Consider the following 11,862-nt stretch of genomic DNA (forward strand, 5'->3'; position numbering starts at 1 on the left):
GAGGATACGGGTCGGGGTTGCCCTAACTCCAGCTGTGATACGCATGTGGCCGCATTTCAAAGATTTATATCCCCGCCCCGGGTGTCCAGTCTGCAAGATCAGAGACTGTGAGGCAGATATCCACCACCTGTTGTGGGACTGCCCGGCGCTGAAGCCGACGGGAATTCGGCACCTGGCGGCGGTGGGTCTCTCACCGGACAATCCGGATTCCTATATTGCCTCAGGGTCCATATCATCGTTCACTTCTTGATTTCATTAGATCAGCCCCACCTTTTTTCATTTATTTAAGCATCTTACTCATCTCTCATTTCATAACCTTTATGCCCTGAGGCAATAAACATCGCTTGAAAAAACAAACAAACTGAAACTATTCATTCTCCGGAAAATTGGTTGTTTGGGGAAAACGAAATGGCGCAGTATCTGTCTCACATCTCGGCTGACACCTGAACCGCGCCGTAAGGGAAGGGACAAAGGAGGGACTAAGAAAGAAAGAGGTGCCGTTATGGAGGACTACGGAATAATTTCGACAACCTGGGGAGCTTTATCGTGCACTGACATCGCACAGCACATGTGCGCCTTTGCGTTTCGCCTTCATCGAAACGCTGCCGCCGCGGTCGGGTTCGACACCGGGTACTCCGGATCACTAGCCGAGCGCCCTAACCACTGAACCACCGCGGCAGTTAGGCTTCAAATCTGCAAGGGTTAGAAAATAGAGAGGCATTCGTAATCCATAAATTTAAAACCATACAACCAGCAGTGATCAACATCTCCGAAGGAAGTTCTCAGGTATATTCCGACACTGACGTAATTACTTAAAAGGGCTTACACATGGTTAGAGGAAAAAAGAAGTTACCCCAGTTCTCCCAGTACTTCGTATCAGCGCGTTATCGTTTCCTTTCACCCTACCTTTCCGCCCCTACCCGTCCTCCCCCCCCCCCCCCCCCCACACACACACACACTCCCATCCCCTTGTCCCTCTCCTTTCCTTCTATTTTATTCCTTTGATTAATCCACGGCCGGCTTAGCCGGTGGTAGTTTAACGTTACACTTTTACCTTATACCCTGCACTTCCTGCTATCATTTATTGGGAGCCCTAGGCTTCCCCCCTCTTGCCCCCCCCCCCCCCCCCTCATTTTTAATGCAGCACCGCGCGACGGTTTGTAAACGAGCTGATTCCTATGGGCTCCGTGCACGTGTCCTGTGCAACATTCTATATGTACACGTCAGGGTGTACAGTGAATTTCGTATGCACTTTAGGAGACGGTGGCCAGCGTGGGCAAGCCCGTAATTCTTTTGCAGGCTGGTGCGTTGACGGAGCGCTTCTGTGGAGTCATTGCATATTGTCATTTGTTTTTTTTTGTGGGGGAGGGGAGGGGGAAGGTGGGAAGGATCGAATTCGCCACCATTTTTGAGTTTCTGAGCATCTGTCATTGCCCACACCAGAGCGTGCAGTCTGGCAGTGGTGCTTTCTGTACCGGTGGCGTGATCTAGTTAGTATGCTCTTTCGAAGATACGCCATACATGAACACCCACAGCGCAGGTGTCTGGTGACGTTTGATTTTTGAGATTTGATATTCTTCGGGAGCGGCCGAGACGATGCTCAGCGGGATCGTGTTTCAAGCGTATGGGTGTTTGTTGTCTGATTTCTTAAGAATGGATCGCATGGAGACTGGTAAAGAGAGGGTGGTGGTGGAATGTCTAGAAAAAGGTCAGCTGTGTGTTGCATAATTGTGCACGTTGCCCTTGCATGGTGTACTCGCGACGTTCTCCTATGTGGCCATGGTGTGAAAGATGACGTCTAACAGACGTTCCATTCGTTAAGATATGCCAGGTGGTGGAGCACCATGCGTCTGGATAGGCGTGTAATGGCACGTAGAATCTTGCTGTAGAGCACGTGCAAGTGGGCGAGCTGTCCTTTCTTGAGGCCAAAGCGTACGGTGTCGTATGGACATGAGGACTGATCTGCCTAGCATACGAATGATCCGCGTTCAGTTTCCGTCCTTCGGTTGCCGATGCTGCGGATCAGTTTGAGGAGGGGATCCCACTGACGGGAAAGTTCCTTGAAGCGATGAAGAGTGAGAAAAAGTTTCAGCCCCAGATTTTCACGCTTTCTTGTTTCATCATTGTTCTGAAAATTGCCTTTGCTGGAACTCATAGCTTCTTTGATTATGTTTTCGATTTGTTTTCTGAGGAATTCCAAGAGATAAAAAAGGGGTTTTGCAGGATTAAATACATAAGAATTTGTATATTATTAACGATAAAAACACTCAGGTTCAAAAAAACAATTTTTTTTTTATCGCGCAGATAGATACTGATATTTTGTGAAATCGCAAAAGGACGTTTGCCATCTCTTGGGCACGCCATTTTTTTGCCACCTTTTCCAAGAAAACTATTGCGTTTCAAGCAAAACTATGTTTGATTCATTCGTGTCGACACGATTTCCCATAACATAAAAATTTAATCGAAAACAAAAGATGGTCATGACATTAGTTACCACACCCATATATACATAGGCTGTTTTTTTCTCTCCCTAAATAAATCGCTCCTAAGGTCAAGGAGGAAACATGTGCGCCAGAATAAAGGCTCTTTATTCAGTTTTCACATTTTTATCGTTCCATACGTAGTTTCATTCCCCCATTTCATTTAGGTTTCCTGATGTGTCATTCTGTCTTTATTAAGGCCAAAAGAGAGCCACGTGCTCGGCATAAAAAGTAGAAGCTAATTATATACTTATATTTCTTCACTGTCATCTGTCATATTTATCCTGAACAAGCATACATTATTGCCACTAAACAAACCTCTGATTTTGTATATATACCTGTGTCACTATCTGCAGTACACACAGCGTTCTCTCCTGAAAAATTGACTTGCCTGCTTTTAGGAGGGCCCTGCTATCAACAAATATGAGGGCGACGGTGGCCTGTCTTCTCGTTTTGGCGATTTTTGTTGTCATCACCGAGTAAGCGAAGAAAAATTGTTTTAAACTCGCTAAATTTTGTTTCACAGCAGAAAACGAGGGGGGGGGGGGGAGGGGGACATTTGAGTGATGACCGCTAAGGTAAGCGGAGGGATCACCACTATGTTAAGTGCTCCCCATAGTCTTGTCGGTAAACCTCGTTTAGGTACCACAATGAACAACAAAGGGATGTAATTACCTTCTGCCAATACATAGATATTGGAGGCTCTGAATATGGCATGGGCGAAGGAGGAGCGCGCAGTAAATTTTGTGTGTGCTGTTTCGATTCACGAGATATATGATCCTCTCCGATAATAGAGTTCATGCTTGAACGAGAGCAATAGAGAGTAACGTTCTTTACGCCTCCTCATCCTAAGTTTTTCGGGGCTTTTCAGTTACCTTGAGACAGAAATAAAGTCGGTAGTCAAAGGAATGGCCTGTGCATGGAGCCCGTATAGTAACCATGACGGCTAGCTATTTTATTTACATTCGGTAGGTAATAAATAGGTTAGAAAGAAGGCGTATTCGCTCCAAAACTATTGTGAATTTTCTCATTCTGTTCCTCACAACTGAGTCCACTATTTGATTTTACCGATGTGGAAACAATGTCGTGTCTGTTCCCGTCGCTAATGGTCCTTTCCTCCTGGTTCTGTGCATTTCAGAGCGACACGTTTCCTAGAGGAACTTGCAGAGCGGTCTGATGAAAAACTGAACGACAACGCGAGATGTGAGAGGCGTGACGTAAGTGCCATTACGTTTTCCTCTTAAGCAAGCTAGTACAGAAGCAATGGCAAAAAAAAAAACAAACTCGGATGCCTTAATAACGTTGCCACGCGGATTTGAACAATGTCTGCAAATATCGACATAGCAACGTGCACGACATGCTAAGATTTATTTTAATATGGCCAACACTTACTGCAATATACCTTACCAATGTACTTTTATTAAACGAATCGTGCAGTCGCGACAATCTTGCCCTGTCCGTAATTTTTTCCCGAAGAATGAACCTTCTCAAAAAGAGGTAGATGGGCGCCGCCATATTGGGCACTTGGCTGTGCCCGTAATGCAGGGTAGTAAGTAGGTGTTTATTAAAAATAATAATAAAAATGGAAGTTAAAAGATTTTTGCTAACCCCGGCATGCATCTGCCATCACTGTGGCGGCGGCACCTGAGCTGGGGTAGCGGAAATAAAGGATAGCAGGCAGTTTGAAGAAGTGAAATGAAAGATGTGAGGGGACAGCGAGAAAGGACGTAATGCAGGGAAGAGTTGAGGATTAAGCTCCGCCACGCTCTCACCACAGCCCTAAAAACCTTTTGCTCCGAGGGTCGCGAAAAGGTCTACAGCGCCGAAGATTCATGTAGTAGTTTAGTTTGTGTTACCATTCTGTCTGCTATTGCCGATTTGACTACTTTATAGATTTCCTGCCCCTCCCTGTAACCCTGCTTATTTTAGTATGCTGTACAATGCTTATAATTTGTGCTGCGCCATAATTTCGATTTACTGTTACGCTGTTTTTCATCTAAATATATGCAATTCCATGCTTGACATAAAGAATACTTGTGCATTCGTTACGTTTTATTTAGGCCGAGCAGACGTGGTCACCTTTACAATGCATTTCTTTTTCCTTGCCGACATACTAACGCTTTTGTCGCTTGGTTTTGGTTTATCGTTTATGGAGTTTGAACGTCACAATGCTATTCGGCCTATGAGAGACGCCGTAGTGGAAGTCTCCGGGTAATTTCGACCACCCGGGTTCTTCAACGCTCACTAACGTTACCTATCACATGCGTCTGTAGAATTTCTCCTTCATTGAAATGTCACCGCCACGGCCGGGATCGAACCCGCGTCTTGCAGGTCAGCGGCCGAGCACCGTAGCCACTGAGCAAAAAGATATGAGGGATCTCTCAAGCTGTCGATGCAAATTTTGGTGCGCTAGCACTAGAGCTTTCACTCGGCCGCATAGCTGTTATCTATGCGGCCCTTCTGTGTGAGCTGGTTGTAATGACGTCACAAAGTCACGTGACGTAGCTGCCACACCTGCCACCTAGGTTGTTTCTCACAGGATTGTAGTGCGTCCGTTCACCGATTTCGCTGATGTTTGTCCGTTCCCTCGGTGATCTTGAACAACTGGGTGGCAGGTAGGCCACCTAGTCCACGTGACCTTGTGATGCCATCACAGCATGTCCACCGGATTGTGAGCAAACTGCACACAGTGGCAGGTGGCAGTTCAATCAATGATTGGTCGCCAGAGGCCGTTCGGGAAGGGCAACCCGCAGTGGAAAGCAACGGGGCTGATTTATTCAAAGCATTAGGGTTGAAGGACAGTGAAGGAAAAGAAGATATTAAGCGGTTAGAAGTAACCAAGCGAAGGTTATCTGATTGGTGGCTAAAATCAAGACAAAAGTAAAATTTCACAAGTCATGGCTAGGTGTATTGAACCACCGCCCGATTTAAAGGGTTCAGAGTCCATCCATCCATCCATCCATCCATCCATCCATCCATCCATCCATCCATCCATCCATCCATCCATCCATCCATCCATCCATCCATCCATCCATCCATCCATCCATCCATCCATCCATCCATCCATCCATCCATCCATCCATCCATCCATCCATCCATCCATCCATCCATCCATCATCCATCCATCCATCCATCCATCCATGTGGATCTCACAAACCGCAGCATCTGCCATCGCGGGACAGTGGTGCATCGCATAACCGCTGCACCACTGCGCCAGGAATAGTAAGGCGAGTCCCAGGAATCTATCCGTGTAAGGTAGATAATGACCAATGAGATAATGAAAACCGAAATGCTATAGATATATATATAGCCCACCTAATTCGCATCAGGCCTAAACACTCTAAATCGTCCATCATTTTTAAAGCGAAAGCTTTACTGGGCGCAGGTTGAGCAGTTTCGCGTGATTCCAGGAGAGCCGTGCTGCGCATGCGCGAGGAGCGGTGAGGACACACGGCGCATTTCTCTCTCTCGCTCCCTAGTCACAACTGCGCATGCGCCACTAGTAGCACCGAGCCACAGGTGTTCCCGCCGCTGCGCAGCGCAGCGCCTTTCCTCAAAATGCAACTTTCAATTTTCTTTCTTCTTTCCCTCCCTCCTTTATACCTTCCTTTACGGCGCGGTTCGGGTGTCCACCGAGATATGTGAGACGGTTACTGTGCCATTTCCTTTCCTCAAAACCAAACAAAACAAGTGAGCCGACGGCGTTCATAGAGTTCATTGGCGTTGACAACTTTGCAACGACTGTTCATTTTCACTAAAGGAAAGGCGCACAACCGGCTCCGGGGCCAATGGAGACCTCAATCTCGCTTTCGCTTTGTATATCCTGGATTAGCTGGGCTAATCCAAATTAATTTTTCGCCGACGTTTTCCTCATAAATTATCTTGTTAAAAATACGTTATAACCTTCAAATATGCTTCACAATTTCATAAATAATTGGGAAAAGTTTTTTTAATCATGAACGCTGAAAAAAAGTCAAAAGAAGTGATGTATACTTCAGTAAGGGTACTGCCATGGGCAGTGAAACGTACAAATTTTGTTAACACCGATTCTACTTCAGCCGTTTTACCATTTCTTTGCTCAAGGAATGACGAAATATGATTTGCTGTTTGTGTGAAGAGAATTTTTGTTTGCGTTTGGTACACATGTTGCTGGAAAGCAAAAAAAAGTAAAACAGTTATCTTTACTGGTTAATTCTCGCTGTTTTTTTTTTCTCGTTGCTTCCAGTGCCAAGGAAAGAGCAGCGGGGAGAAGTGCGGCAGAGACTGCGTGTGCACCTGGAAGGAGGTTTCTTTCGCCCGTGGTGGTTCACCGGCCACCTCCCGACGCAGAATGATGTGCGTCTCAAAGGAGCCTCTCAAACTGAAAAGAAGCGGGTACCCCCACATGTCAGTCGTGCAGCCTCGGAAGGCGTAGATACAAACGCCATGCGGTCTTGTCGAATAGCACTGAGGTACAATAAAAAGGAACCACAAGAGTGCGCCTTTCAAGTATTTTTTTAGGTGACATAATGCTGCCGTCAACCCGCTTCTGTTGAGCAGAAGTGGGAGACAAAGAATACAACACATGAATTAATTGCGTTCTTTGCAATGCTTCAAATATACCACGCTTGAAGCAATATTGAATTCTTTGGTATGACAGTGGAACAATATAACTCTGTGATCTCTAAGAACCAGAGCACACAGGACTCTCTCAGGAGGGTACAAAGAATCAGGTGCCTGCAGGAAAAAGAGACATTCATATCAGCCCACTGCACGAAGACACCTCATTGTAACTGTAGTGAATAAGCCAAGAATACATTCATAAGCGTCCATTAAGCGCCACTTGGAAAAAAAACCTTACAAGAAAGAAGCATAATGTGCATTCTTTGTCCAATCTCTCGGCCACACAGTCTGCTTTTGAGCCCCATAATGGAACACTCACGGCACCCTTGAAGACTAAAGGATCCTGAAAGGCTAGTGCAACGGTTTTTCTCGCCAAACGCTAGTGCTTCACTACCCGGCTTGAAACAAACCCCGTGAATAATCATAATGATTGGTTTTTGGGGAAAAGGAAACGGCACAGTATCTCTCTCATATCGTTGGACACCTGAACAGGCCGTAAGGGAAGGGATAAAGGAGGGAGTGAAAGAATAAAGGAAGAGAGAGGTGCCGTAGTGGAGGGCTCCGGAATAATTTCGACCACCTGGGGATCCTTAACGTTCACTGACATCGCACAGCACACGGGCTCCTTAGCGTTTTGCTCTCTCTCTCTCTCTCCTCCATAAAAACTCATCCACCGCGGTCGGGTTCGAGCCCGGGAACTCCGGATCAGTAGCTCCGGAGTTCCCGGGTTCGAACGCGACTGCGGCGGCTGCGTTTTTATGGAGGAAAAACGCTAAGGCGCTCGTGTGGTGTGCGATGTCAGTGCCCGTTAAAGATCCCCAGGTGGTCGAAATTATTCCGGAGCCTTCCACTACGGCACCTCTTCCTTTCTTCTTTCACTCCCTCCTTTATCCCTTCCCTTACGGCATGGTTCAGGTGTCCAATGATATATGAGACAGATACTGCGCCATTTCCTTTCCCCAAAAACCAATTATTATTATTATTATTATTATTATTATTATTATTATTATTATTATTATTATTATTATTATTATTATTATCAGTAGCCGAGCGCCTTAACCACTGAGCTACCGCGGCGGGTACAAACCCCATGGCCTGAGGAATTTTGATGGAGGGTAATTATAATTATTGGTTTTAGGGGAAAAGAAATGGCGCAGTATCTGTCTCATATATCGTTGGACACCTGAACCGCGCCGTAAGGGAAGGTATAGAGGGATTGAAAGAAGAAAGGACGAAAGAGGAGGGCTCCGGAATAATTTCGACCACCTGGGGATCTTTAACGTGCACCGACATCGCACAGCACACGGGTGCCTTAGCGTTTTGCCTCCATAAAAACGCAGCCGCCGCGGTCGGGTTCGAACCCGGGAACTCCGGATCAGTAGCCGAGTGCTCTAACCGCTGAGCCACCGCGGCGGGTGATACTTCATCTCCGGCGCCTTTCTGCCTGATATATAAGCAGACTGCATGACAAAAACGTGTGCAGGCAGAAGAAAAAAATATTAAGGTATGGACTTGGTTTAATCAAGCCATAAACGAGGAGTGGAGCTGCATGCTTTGACTCACGGAGGAGCGGATATGTATATGCTCTACATCCTCGTGGCCGACGCGACTTAATTCTTACGCGGCCCTTAATTCTTACGTAATGCCCAGCGGTACTGAATTCCACATTCTGTAAAAACTTTGTTCATTGTACTAACACCATTTTTCCACAAGCGCAGACTTACAACTACATAACTATGGATCCCATTTGCATCGAAGCTTGCGGTATTGAGAAGATTATTGAATCCCTTAAACCATGCTCCAGTCCAGGTACTGACTCAATCAACGCGAAATTTCTTAAGGGTTCTCAAACTTACTGTTCATTGCTGCTTTGCAAGATATTTCAACAGTCCCTCGACACCGGTGCTCTGCCTGCTGACTGGACGGTCGGGAAGGTGGTCCCAATCCATAAATCAGGTAACAAGAATTCACCCCTTAACTACCGTCCCATATCTTTGACAAGTATTCCATGTAAAGTATTGGAGCACATATTATACACAGGTATCGCGAACTTCTTGGAGTCAAATTCATTTTTTACAGACATGCAGCACGGTTTTCGTAAGCGACTGTCTTGCGAAACTCAGCATCATTTACGCATAAACTTAATCTCATCCTTGATCGCCGCTCAACAGCTGACTGCGTCTTCCTCGACTTCGCAAAAGCCTTCGAAAAGGTATGCCACAAATTACTACTTTTTAAGCTAAGCAAACTAAACCTTGATCCTAGGCTTTTTTTCTGGCTCGAATATTTCCTTTGCAACCGCACTCAGTTCGTAACTGCTAACAATGCCACCTCTCCATCAACCCCCGTCCATTCTGGAGTGCCACAGGGATCCGTCTTAGGCCCTCTTTAATTTCTTATTTACATTAATGACCTACCTTCTTGCGTAACCTCTAACATACACTTATTCGCTGATGACTGCGTAATTTTTCGCGAAATTAACGACACTAACGACGTATGCGCTCTACAGAATGATCTATCTGCTATATCTGCATGGTGCAACTTATGGTTAATGCAACTTAATTCTTCTAAATGCAAAGTTTTACGTGTCTCCCGCACATCATCTACTACAGGTGCATATTGTCTAAATAATACCATACTGGAGGCCGTCACGTCATATCGCTACCTCGGAGTTCATATATCTTCCACTCTAAATTGGTCGCTCCATATTAACGCCATAATTAACAACGCTAACAGCATGCTAGGCTACCTACACCGGAATTTCTCCAATTCCCCTACCTCCCTAAAACTCATGTTATACAAAACCCTTGTCCGTAGTAAACTAGAATACGCATCTGCAATTTGGGACCCCAGCTACGCAAACTCAATTAATGCACTCGAGCTTGTACAAAATAACGCCGCCCGTTTCATCCTACTTAACTTCAATCGTACTGCAAGTGTCACCTCCATGAAAAACACGCTCAACCTCCCACCCTTAGCCTCCCGTCGAAAATTTTCACGGTTATGTTTATTTCATAAAATTTTTTACAACTGTCCCAATCTACGCGATGAATTGATATCTCCTCCGTCTTTCATCTCTCCACGGCTAGACCACGTTCACAAGGTCGGTATAACGTCGCACGAAACAAAAGCTTGTTCTCAGTCGTTCATTCCCCGTACATCAGCAGATTGGAACCACCTTCCCGGATCGACAGCCTGCATTCAAGACATCCTGCGCTTCCGTAGCAATTTAGCTAACATTGTATACTAAGGTTCACAACAAATGTACTTATCATTCTCCATTTCCTTTGTTTACTTTAGTTTCCCTTGTTTTGTTCTCTTACCTTGCACTTACATATTATGCTTACTTCTGAATTGTATAACCAGGAACATGACGCTTGTATGTTGAATTTTTGTTTTTGTTCATTTTCTGTGATTTGTAACCACTCCCCTCTGAAATGCCTTTGGCCCTGAGGGTATCAATAATAAATAAATAAAAATAAATATATCCGGCATAGCCGAGCTAAGCCACTGGTATTTTTCATTTTTTTTTCAAAGCAAGGCCGAACAAGGTGGAGGACTTCCGAGGTGTATTGATTCGTCTGGAATTGGTCCCAGAGATTGTTGCCTTGGTAGTATACCAGATGAATCCCGTGCGGGTGGTTGCGCTGAAGGGCCGGGAAGCTACGAAGGAAGCTAATCGCGGCCGGAAATATCACCGTCAAAAACCGGCGCGGCATCGTGGTCTACCCGAACGTGCGTCTGAAGCTCCATAGGATGCTGCCTAATGCGTCCGATGATGATGTACGCGTTGCGTTTAGCGACGTATGGTAGCTTGACTGAAGTTTCAAACGAACGTTGGAAGGTGCAGGGCATTTCAGATAAGGACTCTACGACAGGCCCCATTAACCTAAGACTGAACGAAGGTTGCACCGTAAATTATATCACTCATCAGCTTCCTGTGGCAGGTGAGTTAACCCTCGTTGTGACACCAGGAAGAGCAGCACTCAGCTTGCGCTTCCATAATACCGGGCATATCCGACGCGAGTGTTGCGTATCGCATTGCAAGCCTGTCAACGCTGTCAACGCAAGCCTGTCAACGAAAGGACAGTTCGAACCTATTCAAGTATTGCAGGGCCGGTGAGAAAGCGCGACGAAATATCGGACGAACAGGCTGCCGGGACGCCAAAAGATGCTGCTGCCGCGGATGGAGCGCTCCAACCGCCGGCCACGCCCTAGAAGAAGCCTGACAATTAAGATAACGTGGAACCGCCGCCGACCAAAGACGCCGCATCGGCGACCCTGCCTGAAGCGGATGAATTCAGCGACAACCGTAGCGACAATGTATTTAGCTTATCTCCAGCTTCTTCGCTTCAGGAATCGACGCACACGGATGTCGTCATGGCAGCTACAAACAACGCAGCGGCCAAGCGAGCATACCAGCGTCATGGTGACACCTCTAAAACGCTTCATGAGACGAGCAGCTGGGCAGCAGCCAGCCGCCGGCACTGTCGGCTCAGCTCCGCCGTTCGCCCTTGATATCAAAACTAACCCCCCCCCCCCCCCCCCCCCCTTCCCCGTCGCGCCAGAGGAAGCCCGCGACGAAGCTGTCTTCGTAGCGGCTTTCGGCGGGTCGGGCGTTCCATCCGTGCTGTCATCAGCCAAGCCGTCCCTGCTGGTGGGTTACTTGTCACTACGCCATAGGTCGTCCTGTTCGTCACTCTGTGTCCCGGCTTAGGGTAAACATGCGGCTTGTTTGATTTAAAAAAAAAAGGAAGCTAAAACAGAAAGAGCGCTCCGT

The 11,862-nt window shown here is 46.5% G+C and overlaps 1 protein-coding gene across 1 annotated transcript; it reads left to right on the forward strand.

Annotated features, from left to right (window-relative positions):
• Positions 1-2,843: 2,843 nt before the first annotated feature.
• Positions 2,844-6,927, forward strand: LOC144097084 (uncharacterized). The gene is made up of 3 exons (XM_077629874.1): positions 2,844-2,959; positions 3,619-3,697; positions 6,706-6,927. The coding sequence occupies exons 1-3, from the start codon at positions 2,904-2,906 to the stop codon at positions 6,892-6,894; spliced, it is 324 nt and encodes a 107-aa protein (XP_077486000.1). The 5' UTR covers positions 2,844-2,903; the 3' UTR covers positions 6,895-6,927.
• Positions 6,928-11,862: the final 4,935 nt, after the last annotated feature.

Source organism: Amblyomma americanum, chromosome 7, assembly GCF_052857255.1.
Source record: "Amblyomma americanum isolate KBUSLIRL-KWMA chromosome 7, ASM5285725v1, whole genome shotgun sequence".
Taxonomy (NCBI): Eukaryota; Metazoa; Arthropoda; class Arachnida; order Ixodida; family Ixodidae; genus Amblyomma; species Amblyomma americanum.